The sequence below is a fragment of the Trachemys scripta genome, chromosome 1 (genome assembly GCF_013100865.1).
Source record: "Trachemys scripta elegans isolate TJP31775 chromosome 1, CAS_Tse_1.0, whole genome shotgun sequence".
NCBI classification, from domain to species: domain Eukaryota; kingdom Metazoa; phylum Chordata; order Testudines; family Emydidae; genus Trachemys; species Trachemys scripta.
The window spans coordinates 105,952,091-105,972,749 of NC_048298.1; the positions used below are offsets into that span (position 1 = coordinate 105,952,091).

At 41.2% G+C, this 20,659-nt stretch overlaps 1 protein-coding gene across 2 annotated transcripts in view; it reads left to right on the forward strand.

Annotated features, from left to right (window-relative positions):
* TMTC1 (transmembrane O-mannosyltransferase targeting cadherins 1) overlaps positions 1 to 20,659 on the forward strand; it is a 211,812-nt gene that overhangs the window by 86,307 nt on the left and 104,846 nt on the right. For both annotated transcript variants that reach the window (XM_034780420.1, XM_034780430.1), the window contains one exon: positions 14,290 to 14,479. In XM_034780420.1, coding sequence (XP_034636311.1) covers positions 14,290 to 14,479 — 190 coding nt within the window. The remainder of the gene's footprint in view (positions 1 to 14,289; positions 14,480 to 20,659) is intronic.

A 20,659-nucleotide genomic window follows, 5' to 3' on the forward strand; every position in this document is an offset into this window, starting at 1 on the left:
TTCTACACATTACTGCGTTTCCTTATTGCTCTCCCAAGATTAGAAAACAGTTGGCATTATTTGAATCACTGAAGCATGCAACAATGCCTATGGTATTATGCTGTTGTTGTTGTTTATGCTTTTTTGTTGAAACCAATGAGCTTATCTTTATAAGGGTAAGGTTTGTAGCCTAGTGGTTTAAGCACAGTAGTGGGAGTCCAGGTATCCCACCTCTGATGCTAACTTTTTCTGTGATGTGGGGCAAATCCCTTGACTTTTTTGTCTCAGATGCAGAGTCTGTAAACTGGAAATAATGGTGCTTAATAATCCCTCTGGCGTGCTAATGAACAGTTAGCACTTTGAAGATATAAGGCAAGATAGGGGTATCAGGTATTATTCTTTTTGCTCTTACAAAGATTTATCTCTAGGTGGTGGGCCTGGCTGCCAGGGACTAATTAAAAGTAAGTAATGGTCTGAAACTTACAATTTATGTTATCATTAGATTCATTGGTGAAATAGCATAAAAAAGCTGATATAGCAGCGATGATGTTTCATTGCCCCCCACAGTCAAACCAAAGCTGGGGTGTTGTCACTTTCCACAACCTAATTTGGGCTAAGTCAGTACTTGGATTTGAGGTCACACTGGAGCTTCAGGAAATATTGTTATGATGCAGAAAATGACATTCTTCCCTCTGAGTCTGACCAAACCAGTATTTTAGGATGATGGTGGGGAGCTGATTTATATTCAGGGGCTTTGCTTTAATTGATAAAACAAAGAACATGCATGGCTTGATAATGCAAGAAGGATCATAGTTGTGGGGATGTTGTTTTGAAGAAAGGATGTGAAAGTAATGGAAAGGTTTTTGTTCCAATGTCCCCATTGATTCCAAATGAAAGGGGTAGCAGTCCTGTTTGATACCATTTTCCTGGAATGCTGATTTGTTGTTTTTAAAGACTAAAGCTCAAACACAGCTGAGACTAGCAGACTGAGATCAAGAAGCTGTTGTTCAACATCTGGAGCAAAATTGAACTGGATCTCATTTGAGAAACTACTCTAATAATGTGCCAAGAGCTTCCTGTTACTAGCAATACTAAAATTGCTTCCAGGGAACATGCTAGCTAATTTGGAAAGTTCTAAATTGTTACTTATGATACATGTTTAGAATTTACATTGAAGTGTCTAATAATAACATTACTTAAATCATAGTATAAAAGACTTAGCTGTTTGTTCCTCTATTTAATGTTTATCCTAAGATTAAGATTATATAATATAAACCAACCCAGTATGACTCCAGTTATTTATTATTCTGTAACTGAAAATGTTTTATTATATTTGCAATTAACATTTTACATTTTTTACAATGACTGGGATAGCTTTTAAAAGAAAAACTAAATTATTTGGTATAACAGTGAATATTTACCTGATAATAGCACAGGGCTTTTTTTAGTGGCATGCTTCTGAAAGGCAACTAATTGATAGCACTGCAGACTGAGCTCCTCTTTATCTGAAGGACAGGTATGGTACAGAGAGCAGGACGACCTTCCCTGTGCTGTCCCACTGATATGTGTCAGCCCTGACTTGAAGTAACTATCCTTAGAAGGAAAGAAGAGTTCATTGTCCAGGCCCCATTCTGTTCTTAGCCTATGCTATAGCTGCCAACAAGAGTACCCGTTGTAAACATGTTTTGTTTGTAGAGCTGTGCAAGAACCAGAATTTTATTCCCACAGAAAATTTTGTATTTCAGATTTTTTTTCTCCCACTGCAAATCAGAAATACACAATTTTTTTGTGGGATGGAAATTTTTGAAAGTTTGGAAGAACCAAAATGGAGTTTTTTAAAAAATTTCTGGATTGGCAAGCTGGCTGCCCGCTGCGGAGCCAAGCAGACCGCTTGCTTGTTGTGTAGCCCATCAGTCTGGAGCCCAGAGAGCCAGCCAGCCTGCCTGTCTGGTTTCCACCTAAAGTTTTGTTGCGATCGACACATTCTTATGGAACATTTTAATATTTGAATCAGTGTTTTCCAATGGAAAATTTCCATTGGAAAATTTTTGTTAAGCTCTAGATTTTTGTAATGTGATCCACTGTGAGCTGGACATGGACCATAAACTAATTCACCAGAGCCTAATATTTATTGTGTGACTGGAATGGCTTTCCCAGTCTTCAATAACACAAGCATGTGCATTAACCTCAGTTAAAAATATATTTCCACATTTCCTGATCGTCAGAAGTAGATGCATCCTGTAATTGTGACAATTTTTGAAATCTTTTAAAAATGAATCTGTTGTTTGTTCAACCTCCTGATAAAGTTTCTGCAATTCTGTTGCATGTGCAGGGGTACAAACAAATAGTTCAAAGGTCAGAGCATGGGCTTCTCTATGTGGTAATCTACAGTGCCCCAGCTTGCTGCGCACTAACTCGCCGTGTGGAGCCTGCTACAGGGCAGGGAAAGTCCCGGAGTGCAGCGTACTATACTGCACTTCGAAGCAGTATTACTCTTAATCACGCTCTGGGTCTTTCACTGCACTGTATCACTGCCCACGTGGGACATTACTGCACAGAAAACTGGTGCACAGTAGATTCTTACCCTGGCTTGCCACATAGTAACTTGCTGTGTAGCCAAGTCCTATGAATTCTTTAATTGGCAGACCCTGCTGTACAGTCTGTCTTCCAGTGTCACCAAAAGAATTTAAACTTGCAATGAGATCTGCAGCATGCTCCATTATGATGACCTGTGCCTCTAACAATGGCCTCCAGTTGAGGTAATGCTAGAATGACAGAATAGGCCTGTTATGTCATGGAGTCCATCTTTCAGCCAAGGCAGAAAATAAAAGGTATGGGAAGTCCTACCCTTCTTGAAGACTCACTAGAGATGGGAAATGGGACCTCTTGTATCCCACACAAGGAACCCCGGTCTAATGAACCACTGGTTATAAAATTCATAAACTTGAGTTCAAGTCGGTGCAAGTTGCTGTCACAAGTTTTACTATGGATAAGCAACTGCAGCACAATGAACCTCAGCCAAGCCTCTGTGACAACATGCTTAATGGGATTAGGATGAAATGGAGCAAAGTTGTAATAATTATGAAGGTACTGAGCGATACAAAGCTTGATGCAAACATGTTACTGAAGTGCAGTTAGTCTTAGCAGGGCATTCAGCAGTAGGCTTGTTATGCTTCAGGCATTCTGCACAACGTTTCTTTATTCTGCTGTTCTTGAGGGAAAATATTTCAGTCTTCTGAATAACGATGAGTACGTATTGTATTACGAACACCTTGTTAAGACTGAGGAAAAATATCCAACATAAAGTATGTCTCACAGATAATGTAAGAGACAGATAACAGCAGCAATCTTACCAGTATAACCCTTCTGCCCATCTAAGTTGGCAGCAACAAGGGCCAGGTTCTGTATCTAGGGGTTCCGTTTCAATAACGCAATGCAAAACCGGCTCGAGCCCCCACCCAGTGACCTGGGACAATTACATACCACCCCCTGGGCGCCTCTAAGAGGCAATACTTCCCCTCTCGCAAGCACGGAGTCTGAGTGTAGCAGAAAATGTTTAATAACATGAGGTAAACAACATCAGCATTAAATTGGAAAAAAACCACCACAAACAGGATTCCTAACACAAACCATGAGCAAAAGACCCACCCCAGCAAACTGGGCCGTGTCCTTTCCCTTTGGTTCTTGAATCCAGCAACCCAAAAATCACCCAGAGCCCCCAAAGTCCAACAACCCCCAAAGTGTCTGTCCCTGGTCGGTGCAGCCCCAGAGTAAAAGGGCACACAGGGTATTAAGGGGCACCTTACGTGATCCGAGGCCAACCGGCCATCTCTCCGGGGGGGTTCCATCGCAGCCTTCACCACGAGTCAGTCCACTTCCTGCTGTCCCATGAACTGCTCTGCTCTACGAGCTGCTCCACTCCGCTCACTGACCTGTGAGCCGCTCCAGCCATCCCCGCAAACAGCTCCGCTTGCCGTTCCTTGGGCCGCTCCAACTGTCCCCGCAAGGCTCCGTGCCGCTTGCTGCTCCTCCAAACTGTTCCGCCAGCCACTTAACAATATAGCTTCAGGCTCCCCCACTAGTTAACACAGCACTCAGTGATCTTTTGTTTTTTCAGCTCTTAGTGATTTCAGCTCATAGTAGGGGAGCCCCAGTGCTGGTGCACCATTGGCCCAAAGTGAATTCAGCTCAGCAATCTGTAACTAGACTCCTAATGGAATCAAAGCTAGCTGTGACATTCAATAGTGGAGAGAGAAGGTGGTGCAATTGGTGTTTCAGGCCCTCAAAAGGGGCCTATGCTATAAAGTACAAATACCTGTCCCCATCTTCTCTCAATTCACTGGGTTGTGGAACCCATGTCCCTTGTCTAGCGAGTGCTCCTGAGGTGATGGTGAGATCCTCTGTCATAAAACAGTTTCATTGTCCTTGATTCACATAATCAGGATAACAACACTTTATTCCTCCTGTCCCAATAACAGAGAAACTGGGGATCCCACCCCATCCAAAGTAACCACTATCAGTTGCTGTTGTCTCATGCCAGGCGGGTGGGTGTGCCTATGCAAAGAAGATTAGCCCCTGGAGTTCTTTTCCACACTCGCCATAATTCACCACCAGATGTCAGGGTAGAGCTCATCCTGACTCTGCTTACACCAGTAAGTTCCAAATACAAATATTTTAAAAAATAAGTCTCTCTCCAAGTGTAACTGTATATTAACCATTGCTGGCATTGGCTGTGTGACAGCCATAAATCCATCTATTGAAGCCATGAATGAGCCCTAATTGTGTCTTTTAATTTGCTTTACAATATGACTGCTTTGATAGCAAGCATTTTTTATGTGGTCAAACTATTCTTTTTGTAATTTGGCTTTTGTGTGTGTTAAGTGTTTCAATCAGGTATATGAGAATTCAACACAGTGGAAATTCAGAAACCCAAAGAAACACTCATCCACCAAAGTTTACTTCTTTTACACTTAATTTGGATTTATGTTTGTTTTCTAAGTGATGCATTTAATTGTGACTGTTGAGGCTTCAAAGGGAATAGAGCTATTGAGCTCAAGGGGCAAACCTCTGCTGTGGAAGCAGATCGCTGCGCCAGCTAGATCTGGCAAGGCAAGGGAAGACAGTTGCAACAACCCCTGTGGGATTTGCACTAGACCCTAGGCTAGTAAAGCACTATTAAAACCAACCTCTGCAATATACCAGCCCATTAATTAGCCATCCAGAGCATTCTGATTCTTGGCCACACTTTCTGAGTTTAGGAGCTCTTGCTGCTTTCTCAGTATGTTTCATTTCATCTGCATTTCAGTGTAGTATATACAGTAGACTTTTTACTTCAGTGCTCACTTTTGGGTAAGGCAGGAAAATGCAGAGATAGCAAGAAGTCCTGGCGTACTAACATGGGGACCCCCCAGTCCATATACTAAATTTTGAAATATATTTTCATTTCAAAAACGGGGGAGGAACCCTAAAGGTAAAATTACAAAGCACAGGTCTCTCTCTTGACGTGGGAACCTGCCTATCCCATGCCAAAGAGTTGAGCATGTCTCTTACTTAATCTTATACGGTTTAATGAGCAAACCCTGATAAATGTTGCTATCCTGAAATATTGGTTGTTAATAGGTATTTATAATGGGGCTGTGGAACCAATTACAAACACTGCTTGTGAAACAGAATATCCTGTGAATGCAAAAACCTGGCACCCAAAGATAGCTTTGGGAAAAGAGGCACAGCTTAAACATTAGCATCGGACATTTATTCCTCTGAGCCCTGTGTGTTTCACTTTTTAAATCCATTGCTAACACAGGGCTGGAGAAAGTAGCTTGACCCCTTGAGGCAAACAGCCAGTATCCTTTTGGTATTCATTCCACTTTCTGTTGGCACTGGATAGGTAAAGATAAGGCTGTTTTCTCTGGGGTCACATGGACTTTTTAGACTATTTTAGAATTTCTATCTTGACTGATTTCCAAGAGATCTATGTTTTTAACTTCCTGGGGAGCAGTAATCCATATGTCAGTTGTTGCCCAGGGGGCTCACCGTTTTCCCCCTACAGTAAACCTTGGTTGAAGCCCTGGTGTGTAGCCACCAACCTGTTAGATTGGCTTAGGGTGCTCCTTGAAATCCATTGCTACCATTTTTTAGCTAGGAAAATGGATCACATTTGAACACAAAACTCTCAGGGACGTACAGGTGTGGGGAGAACAAGAACAGCCCCAGGGTTTTGCGTATTGCAGCATTATCAGGATGATACCCAAGAGTTCAGGTTTTATTGGCAGGTCAGTCTGTTTGAATGTCTCATTTGAATGTGCTTCATTCTTAAAAATCTGATATTTTCAACTACTTAGCAGCAAATTTTAGGAGGAGATTCAGAAACAGACCTACTGGATTGAGGAATAGAAAGATCAGTACAGTTTATACAGCATCCTCCTCCACCTTGTAGTAGAAGGTACATCTTACTATTCAGCAAGCTGCAGTTGCTTGTATAGCTCTGTATTTCTGTACTCTGTGTACCCAGCACTGTATTAATAGGCAGCTTTTCTTCTAGTTGCCCCAGCTCTGTGATGATGAAAGGGAATATATGGAGCCATTATATTTTTTGCAGTTGAGAGGGCTTTTTCCCCTCCATTAATGTTTATGCTGACATTTAGATCTTGTCTTCTACTGATGATGTGAAATTGGACTTTGTGAGACCAATCTATCATTTTATTTATTTAAACAAATGTGATTTTACTCTATGTACACAGAATGTACTGGGCAGAGAAAGAACATATTATTTTATGGTTATCGTAAGAAAATGGCAGAGGCTGACAAGATGCAAGTAAATTCCTGCAGAAGATATGACTGGACTGATAAACTGCTTGAGATATGTGCCTTAGAGGATATGCAAATAAATATAACTAAAATACAATACCCTTAAATAACATCACCTGGTTATAATTGCAGCAGCATGTGTTTTACAACATTATCATGAAGTGGCTCATTATCCACGCTTGATTTAGGGCTTTGCAAACGGTGGAAAGAGCCTAGAGCTGAAATGAGTTCTGCTGTTAATACGTGAGTGAGAAACTCGTCTCCTAATAAAGGACATAAATGAATTCTTGTCACCATTAGAAAGAACTAAAACCCCCTTGAGTACCAGGCAAAGCGTATGGGTTATTTAAACAAAGGAGTGATGAGCTACAGGGTTCCCTGAAATGGCAGCAACCCTCCTCTATGCTTCTGTTTTCTACACCATCCCTTCCCTGAGAGCCTCTGATTTTTTTCTTTCCCCAACCCTAGGTTCATCTGAGATGATATAAAAATAAACTATTTATTGCCATTCTTCCAGATATTTCCCGTTTTTGGTGCCCTTTATGAGACCATTTCTCTCCCAACCCTTCTGCTAAAATGTAGGGATAAAGGGTACTTCTATTCCTAGGCACCCAGGCCCAACAGCTTCTGGGAGCCATAACAAAAGTAATCCATAGGATTAAATTGTGCCACTTAACAATGTTCCAGTTTGTTACACCATCCCTTTGGGGGCTGGCGTGGGGGAATAAACTGCACAATCTCATGTGACAAAAAGAAGGGGGGTCATGCCCTACCTTCTTCCCATACCCTTTGTAGGGGGGTGCCTGGAGGGAGCAATCCTTGCACTTTCCAGCTGCAGGCACGGAGACTGTCCCTGGCCTTCATGCACTGCCTGCAATAGTGGGCGAGGCTGTAGGGAGGGGGACAGCTACAGTCGGAAACAAGCCTGAGTGAACTTCAGAGGAATCAAGTCAGAGGGGCAGAAATCAACAAAATTTACAAACAGAAGAAATCCTGAGCCTATCCTAGGGTTGCCAACTGTCTAATCACACAAATCCAGATACCCTTGCCCTTCCCTGCCCTGCCTTGCCCCTCCTCCGGGACCCCGCCACGCTCCATCCCCCTCCCTCCATCACTTGCTCTCCCCCACCCTCACTCACTTTTACTGGTCTGGAGTGGGGGTGCAGGAGGGGGTGCGGGCTCTGGGAGGGGGCTCAGGGCAGGGGCAAGGAGGGATTGGGATGGGGATGGGGTGAGAAGTGCAGGCTCTGGGAAGGAGTTTGGGTGCAGGAGGGGGCTCTGGGCTGGGACAGAGTGTTGGGGTGTAGGAGGGAGTGTGGGCTCCAGGAGGGGGCTCAGGGGTAGGGGATTGGGGAGGGGAGAGGATGAGCAGTGCAGGCTCTGGGAAGGAGAAGGGGGCTCTGGGCTTTGTCAGGGGGTTGGGGTGCAGGAGGGGGTTTGAGGTGCTGGCTGTGGGAGGGGGCTCAGGCTGGGGTAGGGGCTCAGGGTGCTGGCTCGGCTGGGCTGCGCTTACCTCAGGGCAGGGAGCCTGCCTTAGCCTCGCTGCACTGTCAGACTTTTAGCAGCCTAAAATCTCCCGGTTTGGCTTCAGTAGCTTCCGGGAAATAGAGCCCAATTCCGGGAGACTTCTGGCAAAACCGGGAGGGTTGGCAACCCTAGCCTAACCCCAGGGGTGTTGTTGGGTGTCCTTTTGCATCTGTAGGGGAGAGGAGAGCATTCAAGTTGTGACAATGCGGTTCTGGCGGAACCCAACTGAGAATGCCAACTCAGGACAAATTGCTCAAATAGGGCAGTTACAGCCCAAGGCTGGGTTTTTTTTCCACCTCTAAGGCAAACCAAACCAGCCAGACTAGGAGGACTTCGGTCTCACCCCCTGGCTAACCGCAAGTCTCACAAGCAATCTCCTTAGACACTCCAGTTTCCCAGTATTACCACCAGTGCCACTCGTTATGGGGACAAATGGTTATGAAAACCAATACCCCAGTAAAAGAAAAACGTTCTCTTGATCCCAAAGGACCAAGCCCCAGACCCAGGTCAATATACAAATCAGATCTTACCCACAAATCACGCTGTTGCCAATCCTTTAGAATCTAAAATCTAAAGGTTTATTCATAAAAGGAAAAAGATAGAGAAGAGAGATAGAATTGGTTAAATGGAATCAATTACATACAGTAATGGCAAAGTTCTTGGTTCAGGCTTGTAGCAGTGATGGAATAAACTGAAGGTTCAAATCAAGTCTCTGGAATACATCCCCCGCTGGGATGGGTCATTCAGTCCTTTGTTCAGAGCTTCAGTTTGTAGCAAAGTTCCTCCAGAGGTAAGAAGCAGGATTGAAGACAAGATGGAGATGAGGCATCAGCCTTATATAGTCTTTTCCAGGTGTAAGAACACCTCTTTGTTCTTACTGTGGAAAATTACAGCAAAATGGAGTCTGGAGTCACATGGGCAAGTTCCTGCATACTTTTCTGAGTCTGAAGGCATATTTGCCTTCTCTCAGTGAGTCCATTGTATAGCTGATGGTCCTTAATGGGCCATCAAGCAGGCTAGGCAGAGCTAATCTCAGTTTGTCTGGGATGTCACCCAGAAGCATAGCATAAGTTTGCCATACAGACAGTATAGAGCCAATATTCATAACTTCAACTACAAATCTGATACACACATATAGACAGCATAATCATAACAAGTAAACCATAACCTTGTCCTAGACACCCCATTTGACCCCCTTTATACAAGATTTGGGTGCCACTACAGGACCTTGGTTGCAACAATGATCTATACGGTCCCAGTTTATGTCAATAACGTCACACAAGTGCAGCAGGCTCTTAGCAGAGAAGGCCTTCTCAGGATTCAGGGTTGCCAACTCACAATTTTATCATGTCTCACAATATTTGGTGTTTTTCGTAAAGCCACACCCCCAGCGCATGTGACTAGGCAAGGAGAGCAGCCTTCTCTCTCTCTCTCTCTCTCTCTCTTTTTTATTTTTTTTTAATTAAAGTCATTGTTGCAAAGAAAAGCCTGAAAACGTGAACCCTAGAGGTTCAAAAGCCAGTCCAAAAGGCAGATTACACCCACCCACACATGATTTTTTTTAGCAGACTCAATGATTTCTGCATGGTTCGGGTTGGCAATATGGAGATTGTGACTTTTCCATTCTAAATCATTCTCAATTACTGCCTGGGGTAACAGAAAATTAATTCTTCAAGTATTTGTGTCCTATATTGTTTGAGTTTAAACCGTGACCTAAAATAACACTCTCTGCACTAAAGGCAACCTGTTTAGATAGTGGAACCATGCTCCTGTTTTCTGCAACAGATGTAATAAATGTTGTGCCAAATAAAGCACATGACATTAAATCTAGCCTTAGAGAATATGAAAGTATGGGTCACCAGGACGACGTCTAAGAGCTAAAGAAAGCTTGCAACTTCTGAATATTTCAGAGACTGGGGGACTGGGAAAGCCACATTTGACAACTGCTGAAACTTGTATTTCCATGTTCAATGCGCAATTAAAAATTGATCTCCACTTCAATGCAAACCCAGTTAACTGACTTGGTGAAGGTGGGAGGGACATGTCAATTGACACTAAGTGATGCCAATTAAGAGGCAAATTCCTCCAGTTGTCTCCTCACCATGACAAGTTACCCTGTTATCTGGGCTGAAATGCAGCAGGCCTGACAAGAAAATGTTTTAAGCACTGTACTTTTTCCCCCTCTTGAAATTCCAGCAGAAATGAGTAGTAATACAGGGATGATGATTAATTTAAAATGTAATTTATTGTCAGTCAGCTAATTAAAAGGAAATACTTTAGTTGCTGACTATGGCTTGGCCCCTAAAATGTAACTAGCTCTTGGAATAATTCCAGGAGGTTTCATTTCTGTTTAAAATTGCAAATTATTTCTATCCTATGTCAGCTTTTGAAATAATATTTTTGAAAGGTTGTGCCTGCACTGAACTTTTGTCTTTATTCAAGCATGCTAGGTAAGAGATGCTATGCTGGATTTACAGGAAATCATATGGGTGCCTGAATGTGGCTCCTGCCCACCCCCTCTATTTTTTGCTTCCATTATTTAAATATAAGAAAATTCAAAATCAGTTCAAGAGATTTATGTTTTATCTAAGACCCGTAGCATATTTAGTCCCTACCTTCCAATACATTATGCTGGGGTACAGGTTCATACATTGTAAAATTTGTTTGCTTAACATAACAGAGAATGCTGCACTGTTCCTTTCTATCTTGATAATTCTCTCGCCTCATTGGTCTGTCTGCAGGCTTTGGAGAAAAGTTTTGAATCCTACATTGCTCTTACAGAAACATTTGCTTTTATCAGTCTGAGAGATGACATTGAAGTATAGATGATAAAACAGCTATCCACTATTTGTGGAAAACAAGTCTTTTAGGCCTGGATATTCTGCAGAGTTTCATGCATATTCATGTAGGGTTTCATGGATATTCTGCAGTTTTGCTAAAACTGTATAAATTTTCCAGTTTTGATATAAAAATTGAAAACCACCAACATTTTTAGGTACACAACTGACAGAACATTCAAGATTACCAAAATTGAAAGACTGTCCAAATTGTTGGTGATAAGAAACATCGCTAGTAGAATTTTTACAATTCGAAAAGGCTTGCTGGAAAATCAATCAGTTTTTTTCTGTTTTGCCATTCTGGGATACGTAGTGCATGCATTCTAAACTAAGTAAGTTAAGTGAGAGCTCTCAGGACTGACAACAGGAGAAATGGCCAACGGGTTTCTATTCTGATGTACGGAGATGTGGACCAGTCAACTATGTATGGTACATAATGTTTTTTGTAGGCTTTGAAATAGTTCACTGCTGTTGGCAGATTGCATTTAAGGAACCTGAGTGTTGCCATAACTGAACGGAATAATTGTCTGCCTACTTTGGTAACCTGCCTCCAGAAGTGGACTGTGCCTGAGGGTTATGGGGAAGGCAAAAACACTTCGGTGAGGGGGGAAATAGATCCATTCATAAAACCTTTCATCATCCGCACTGAACTAACTTCCCAGCAGAGTGTAGAGCTTTGTATTACACTTGCCTATATATGTATTTGGAATTCCTTTTTAAATCACATTAAATTGCTGTAACAACAAATTTCACATATTTGTTACATGCTGCATAAAGTTTTATCACCTCTTGTATCCTGGAGAGTGGATGCTGAAGGCCAACCTGTCTGTTATCTAAACCCTTTAGCATTTTGCTCGTTTGTATCAAGTCGTTTCTCTCTTCCTCTCTGAAAGATAAATAGTCGAAGTGTGATGAGGCTTCAGAATTGCCTGGTAATTTGATGCATCTTCCATCTGGGATGACTGTTGAGATGCTTTTTGAACATACCAATACACAAGTTGCACTAAGGGCCCTTTTATTAACTCCGATAACTCGTTCTCTGAAAATTTAAGACATTTCCAGTTGGATACCCAAAATTACTCTTCACTTCTGAAAATCTTAGCCACGTTTATAACAGTATTGCAGACTGACACTTTTCACTGAGTGATGTGAATGGTTTTCATTTGGAAATATGGCAAGTCAAGCCATACGACATTGTGCTGTATAAACCCATCAGCTCCCGCATGCTGATCAAGGCTGAGCTACATCATTTTTTGAATTGGTGAATCTCTGAGGAATCCCCATATACTGCAGGAAGTGATTTTGCTGGCTTAGAAGGTGGCATTCCTCATTTAGAGTAACGAGCCAATGGCCCAATGTGACGATGGGTAGAACTGATCAACATTTTTTATTCAAAACTTTTTCAGATGAAAAACTGGCTTTTTCATATTTTTTTTCCTATGGGAGGAAAAAAATCCCCTTCCTTATACTCTTTTCCTTTCCTTTTCTTTCCCTTTACAATGGTAAAATGAAAAAAAGGAGGAAAACAATTAGGGGAAAAACCTAAAAATTGTGGGATTTACAATTTTTATATCAAAATTGGAAAAAGTACTTTGAAAAACTATCCTGAAAAGGAAATTTTCACAGTGAAACAGCCTTACGACTTTTTGATCAGCACAGGTGTTGGGACACTATGCTGCTGGAGATAGTGTCTTTGGGATGAGAAGTAAAATCAAGATCCCAACCACTTGTGGTTATTAAATATTTTTCCACACAAAAGTTAGGGTTGTTAGTCCCTGGGTCTTAGCCAAATTCCAATGAGTCATTCTATTCTGCCTGCCTAAGGTCATTGTTAGATACAGTGTCCTGTACCTCCTGTCCTAAAATTCTGTATAGTATTCTGCATACTGCTGAGTAATTGCTCTGTTTTCACAGTAAATGGTGGATGAAATGATCTTTTATATATGTTTGTACATGTCTTGGGAGTCCTTTGGGATCACTTTAATAAATCTGTAAGCTACCAGAGTGTAATATACAAAAACCGAGGCAGACACAGATGAAAAAGTGCTATATTGTATACATTTATTATTTATATGCAAATCTCTGTGCTTTCTGGTTCTATATATTTGCCTTTTTTTAAAACCAATGAAAATTTATAGTCTATGAATCTCACAGTTCCCCTCAATGGACTTTGTGAGCACTTGACCAATTTCAGCAGCTCACAGAGAAATGTATTTAAACTCTTCTGTAAACATAGTTTGAGAGAGCAGCTTTCAGGTTTGAAAATAAGTAGCTGCCAAGTGGCTAAGGGTCAAATTATTTACTTGGATGCATTCATATTGCTCCTGTTCCAGTCCATAGATGCTTTCACGTGTCCCAAAAAGTAGCATGTTTCCCGTGCGCCCACCTCCCAATCCCCTCTGCATTACAAATACCAAATTACAAAGTTAGAAGACTCTCTCCCCCTCCACTTTTGCAGCCCCCTCATGCCAACTGCTCGTGCCCCCCAAGGGCTATGATGGAAGCCAGGAATCACCAACTTTGGTCTGGGCTTCATGTCCCCTGTGCCAGAGAGCAGGGAGGGGGTCTGATGTAGGAACTGCTGCAGCAGCTCTAAGCTACCCATGAATTCCTCTGCACAGAGGGAATCTTCAAATGGCTGGTTAAGCCAGAATTAGGGTTGCATTGCATCGCAGGAGTCCAGCAATACTGCCGTAAGAGACTGATGGGTGGGTCTCTCTTATGTATATAATTTTAACTTTTAATTACTTTTTTTGTAGGAATAAAACATTACATAGAATTAAAGCAGGTAAAAAAATAATTAATCACCTCCAAAATATAACATTCCAATAATACATGCAGAACAGTCAAGCCACTCAAAACTTGATGTACAATTCTCATATAGAGATAATTGGTTTAAAGTTTTATGGTGTTTATAAATAACACATGTTGAAGACTTATATTTATAGAACGATGTGTTGCTATCTTCATATATATATATATATATATATATATATTATTTTTTTTTTTTCCTCTAGTATAAGGGACAATAATTGACTATATCCTGGATCAGCGTGAACTCACTCTGCTCTCAACATAAGAAGAAACTTGCATGGAATCGGGAACATTCTAAGTATTGTATTTCCATTTCATCTTTCAGATTTCTAACTTATTCGTACCTCCTGGCCTTCAATTCCTGGCTTCTGCTAGCACCAATTACTCTGTGCTATGACTGGCAGGTTGGGAGTATTCCTTTAATTGAGTCGATATGGGATGTGAGGAATTTAGCTACAGTTCTCCTGGTGGTGGTGATGATATTACTCAGCTTACATTGCATAACAGCATTCAAGGTAATTTTAAAAAAGTACACTAAAATCTTATTGTTTATATGCTATTTTTGTTACCTAATCTTTGAGGAAATGATCAATAAAAACAATTGAGGTGTTTCCCCCCCCCCCCCCCCCCAAAACAGAATAGACAGTAAGAGGAAAAATTCTTCCCTATAACTCTCACAGGCAAATCCAAAAGGCTAAATTCTGCCATCGGATGTATGCATGCTGCTCCCATTCGTTTGGTCTGAGACCAGAAGTTAGCCAAAAGTGCTGTATTAAATTACTATTAATGACCCAAAGCCCATTGAAGTCAATTGAAAAACTCCCCTTGATTTCCATGAGCTTTGGATCATAGCCCAATTCAATTGCCATTAGTCAATGGGATCTTTGCCATTGGCTTCAAGTGTCGGTCACTAGCTTTTGAGGGTTAAGTTGATGTTTTTATCTATTCCTCTAAACCAACTAAAACATACAGATGAGACACAATAAGAGGGACAAATTTGAGTGTAGTAAGTTGAAAATGATCTGGGAATCATTTAGCATAAATGACATGTTTAAATACAAGTTGGTCCAATAAAAGATGTTATCTCACCTCTGTCTCTCTAATATCCTGGGACAACATGACCACAACCATACTGTGGACAATGTCAGGGCCGGCTCTAGCTTTTTTGCTGCCCCAAGCAGCAAAAAAAAGCGCCGCCTCCCAGCCCCCGCACTGAGCGCCGCCGCCCCCCCCCCCCCCCCACCGAGCGCCGCCGGAACCCCCTTCCAGCGCCGCGCCGCCGGAGCGCCCCCCCCCACGGAATGCCACACGGCGCTCCCCCCGCCGCCCCTTACCAGGTGCCACCCCAAGCATGTGCTTGGGTGCCTGGTGCCTGGAGCCGGCCCTGGACAATGTTATTTAAATCCACTTTCACAGATCAGTATTGCAGATACACGTTACTTGCACTGCAAATGTGTAAATGAGATTATACTGGATTTGTGTGGGACAGAGATGAAATAAATGTCTAAAATAAGAGGCACCCTCAGTAATAAGGGGTAGTTACAACCAGTGAAGTCATATCTTGTGATAAAAGTAAGAAATAATTACCTAGTGGTTTGTTGATAATTTTTAAGAGTTCCTTCCTTAAGTGTATAGATAACTAAGCCGAAAAACCATTATATGGTAACAGACAGCTCTTGAATTATGCTAAAAAGCGCGGGTCCCGCACATACTGCCTGCATGCCAAGAGTTCTGTATGTGCTCTTGATAAGAGGATAAAAATGACGAAGACTTTTGGACTGTTGAGTTCTTAATTTGGATTCTTTAAAATGTCAACTGATGCCATATGGAAAACATGGGAAATCAGTCTATTTAGTGATGCTGTAGTTCTGACTACAGGTCATATGTCTTGTGTATTTTTTATTGCTAGCTACTTTGATGTAAAATCAGAATCTTTGGAGAGGATTTTCAAAAGGGCTCTGCTTTGATCTAACTCTGCTGCAATTGGAGGCAATAATAAAATTTCCCATTTGCTCAACACTGAGCACTTCTGAAATCCCACCCTTTATTCCTTGAGGTTTCACTAGCCTCTTATCTTTTACCAGTTGACAAAATTAGGGTTGTGTGCAATGCAGTGATTTCATTTCCCAGGAATTTGCTTGTTTGGTACTTTGAGCCTTGTGTAGTTGGTTCCCCTTCCACCCCCAACCCCCCACCCCCCGGTACCCCTATTTTTGCTTGGAGTTCCTGGTTCAAATGAACAACAAAACACAAAGTAAAATGAATCTCAAACTATCTGGTTTCCTGTCCAATCCCTGTTAAACCGTAAATGTCAGAGGTTTGACATGGAACAAGGTTTACCAGCCTTATAGCAAACCTGCTCTGAACTTGGCATTAGTAATGAATCCTGGATTAAGGGGCGCCACATGTGAATTTGTTTTATTGTGAATGCTTCACACAGTTCTAGTCATAATTAGAGAAGGCTGAAATGTTCTGAATTTCAGTAAGAAAAAAGGATTTTTTGATAAACAATTTTCCCGTTTTTTTTACTGGCTTTTGCAAAAATTTGCATCATTACCTGCTGTGGAGAGGATTATGATGTCCCAAGCAGTAAGAGTTAAGGTGGGGAACAAACAAGAAGAGCAGATGAATTTTATAGAAACAAATTACCCTGTTTTCATTTGTATGTTACTATTTGTAAAGGCAGAGAGGTGGGAAAGGAGTACAGAGAACATGACTTGCAGGCGCAATTTCTTTTTATTAGACTTTAAAAAATCGCATTTCTAAACGGGAAATCAGTGATTTTTTTAAGATGACGCTACTCACTTGTAAAGGCAAAGACCATCGTTCTACCAGACAAATGGCAGGCTGTCCTGGCTAGTTTGCTTACGCTATTTAGCATGAGGCATATCAAGTTATTTCACATTGAATCAAATCTTCGGCTTTGTTTTTGAAATAGTTCCATGAATTCACATTTTAATTATCTGTTGCCCTTTCTCCTCTTCCCATAACATAGTATAACCTGAAAGTGATAATTTACAATTTTGCTAAGGAATGGGTTTAACGTTAATAAGGCAAGGATTATATATATGCTCTACTAATCTCTAGAAAGACAAGGTGGGCGAGGTAATATGTTTTATTAGATCAACTTTTGTTGGTGAAAAATACAAGCTTTCAAGCTTACACAGAGCTCTTCTTCAAGTCTCCGTGTAAGCTCAAAAGCTTGTCTTTTACACCAACAGAAATTGGTCCAATAAAAGATATTACCTCGCCCACCTTGTCTCTCTAATATCTTGGGAGCAACACGGCTACAACAATGCTGAAAGCTGCTATTCTCTTATCACATGTGCAAACACACATATATACACTCTGGTTGCCAGTAGCATTTTCTGTTCTGTGGTACTAAGAATAGAAAATCCTGTGTGCAAATGATTGTGGCAGAATCAAAGATATCAGCACAGTAAATGTTGAATTGTTTTCCGTGGTGGTGCTGGGGTGTGTGTGTGTGTGTGTGTGCGTCTGTAGGGGTGCGTGCTCATGTGGCATGCACACACGAAGAATTATAGAATATATTACATGGACTGTAATTACAGAATGCGTGTGTTGGATTGATGGCTTTGTTGCCACTAAATTTTAAATAGGACTAATTTGTTGTTGATGCTTGTGATTAGGGTAATCACACTGTTGGAATATATGTGCACTGCTGATAAAGGACATCTAAGCCATGATGGTTGATTGTTCCATTTAATTTTATAAATGCTCTATATTTATACCCCAGAAAGAGCATAGACTGATAGCTCTAAGGTTTCTTCTCACTAGTTTTGCATATGCCAAGCTTGGAACAGGGCCACGCATTTCATTGGAGAGAGGTTTACAATGAAAACTGCACGAATTGGAAAGGCAGCTGTCCAGTGTTTGTTTGTTTAGTAGAATGAGTGTCACTGCTTCTTTCTCTTTTCCTTTGCTCCTGTTGGTTTCAACTTTGCTACTCTTCTTGCATAACAAGGAAATGCATCAGTAAACTCTATTTCCTAATAATCTGTTTAATAGCCTTGATTAAATGGGTTCACATAAGGTCTCCTGTTTTCTGCGCATCTGTAACCTACTGGTGACTCTGTTACACACTGACCATAGTTCCTCTTTCTGGAAAGCATGCTGTCTAGGCCTCCAAGGACAGAAAGAACTGCACCACCACCTAAGTAAGACTTGCCATTCCATCTATACCCTTTATATCTGCAGGCTCATTTTTCAGCTGTCACAATCTGTCCCATTACACTCAGCTGCCAATGACTATAGTAAATAATGCCTGATGGGATTTAATAGGCTTGTCTCCTGTAGTACTTCTGGATTCCCCTGTACTGCGAGTGAAGAAAGACTCAGCTACAGTCGCAGGCCAAGGTTTTCAATAGTGACTAGTGATTTGAGGTGCATCTGTTTGGGGGTGCCCAGTTTGAGACTGCTTAATGAGGCCTAGTTTTCAGAAGGGAGGTGGCCAACTTTTTCTGAAAATCTGTCTCTTTTCAGGTGTCTCAAGCTGGACACCCTGAATTGCTAGTCACTATTGAAAATCTTGGCCCCAAACTCCAGTCCCCAATGTGGAAGTGTCCTGAGTGGCTGTTAGAGAAAAGAACTTTCTATAAACAACCAGATTAATTAAAAAGGGTATTGAAACTGATTGAAGTCTGTGTGTACGGGAAGGGGAGGAGAGGCAGAGGGGAAGGGTAGAGAGACAGAAACACTATTGTTAACTCCTACATTTTATATAAAACGTAATGAAAAGAGACAGAGGCAGGAATAGAACACTGTAAACCCAACCTTAGCAACAAAGAAAGGAGCTGCTATATTTTCTAGATTTGGGGCTAGGTGAATTACAAGAGAGTCACTGAAAGTAATTATCCAGTTTTAAATTCTGGCTATCAACTAAATTAGTCAAAGCATACTGTCCCTCTGATGCTAGAAATGGTCAGTAGCAAAAGCAACTACTTATAGTTCCTGGTTTTCCATGCAGAAGGGAACTGTACCTGCTGAGACAGTGGGGAGAAAGGAAGCCTGGCATACTGTCAGGATAACAACTTTTTCATTGGTGTATCACAATTATTCAGGGAGCATGAAAGGAATACCCTTTACATGGTTGATCTGCCACTCTCCTTGGCATTTTTAGGCCATTGTTTTATTAGTAGTATGATTAAATTGCAACTTGTCCTCTACTTCTAACTGTAAAATTTGCAGAGCATACAATGGTTCAGATTCCATGCTCCTTATGCAAGCAAAACTCTTGTGTACTTAGCCTGAATAAAGTCTAGGATTGGGCCTATGTTGATGTGGGGGAAGAACCGGGTAGGGGTGTCATTCACAAAATGAATGTGGACAGCAGAATCACAAAACTGAGGATACCAGACCTGAAAGAGTTGGCGGTCATTTTAGGGTGAATTTAACGTGCCTTGTCACTGACTTTATTCCCTCTGCCTTACCACTGAATTCTTCTTGGCCTTTATACTCATGACAACATTGCCAAAGCACCTTATGGCAGTTTCTGCTGCAAACAAGCATAAAGTGTTATAAATATTAGCTAAAGAGTAAACCCCCTTTTTTGTCCCTGGCTGAGAAGGAAGCATTATTTATGTTTTTAAAACCTAAACATCTCTCATGGTCTATGTGTTGCTTTTAGAGTATTTGAAGTGCTGCTATATGTAATATAGCTACATATGACGCAGGAGGGCTTGATGCTTTTCAGATTGTAAGTACTGTAAGCAATTAAGGCAAAGTATTATTATCAAACCATTTTATTATATATAGTTGTCCGGTGGCTTTTACTTCACATCTAATCTTAAAATAGAGCTGGTTCTCACATTTCTGTATGTATGTTCCTTAGTTATGGCAAGATATTTAATACAGAATTATTTATTTCTTCCAGTAAATTGCATGTTATTGCCCTTTACACAGTGGTTTATAGGTAGGGAGAAAAGCCAGGGAGATTCCTCAGTCATCCCACAAACTATGAATTCCCTGGCTCTAAATGTTTAATAACTTCATATTTTATATATATATTTTCTATGGTTTACACCGGCACTTGTTGAGTATATTCTATTGTACTGTTTATCTTAGTCTACAGGTTTTGAGGCCTTTGCATGGTTTCCCATGCTTGGCATCTCATTAGTAAATCACTGTCTGCAGATCTTTCTCAGAGCAATTACCTTTTAAAATATCCTCTAATGCTAACAGCACAGTCTTTGAAAGTATGTCTAGCAAAATTCTTCTGCCTCAACCCTCCAGAACAATGCTTTTGTTCCCAAGTGCTTCAAAAACACTGCAAGGTGAATAAGGCTATTTATCGACTGCATATATCTGACTAGCTGGAAACCACAGTCGTTTTCATAAAAGGTCCATTTAAATAAATCTTGCTTTCACTTTCCTGAAGGCCCCCATGAATTCGTAACACCAAGTTAAGGTCAGTACTGATGTTCTTAATGTTTAGCAGTGAGGTTTTCTGTGCCTCATCTGTTGTTAACTTTTGCTTCAGGGAGGGAGCAATAAGCCATAAAGACCCTGCTTAGCTAAAAATGAAGGATAGGGAAGAAAAAAAAGCACTTGGAGGAACTCTGCATGTCTTGCTATCTGACTTCTAGGAGTATGGAAAGCTGCAGGCTGATCAGCTAAGTATCCTTGCTGATGATGGAAAATACCATAGAACCCTTCCTGAGGTTATAGGTATGTCA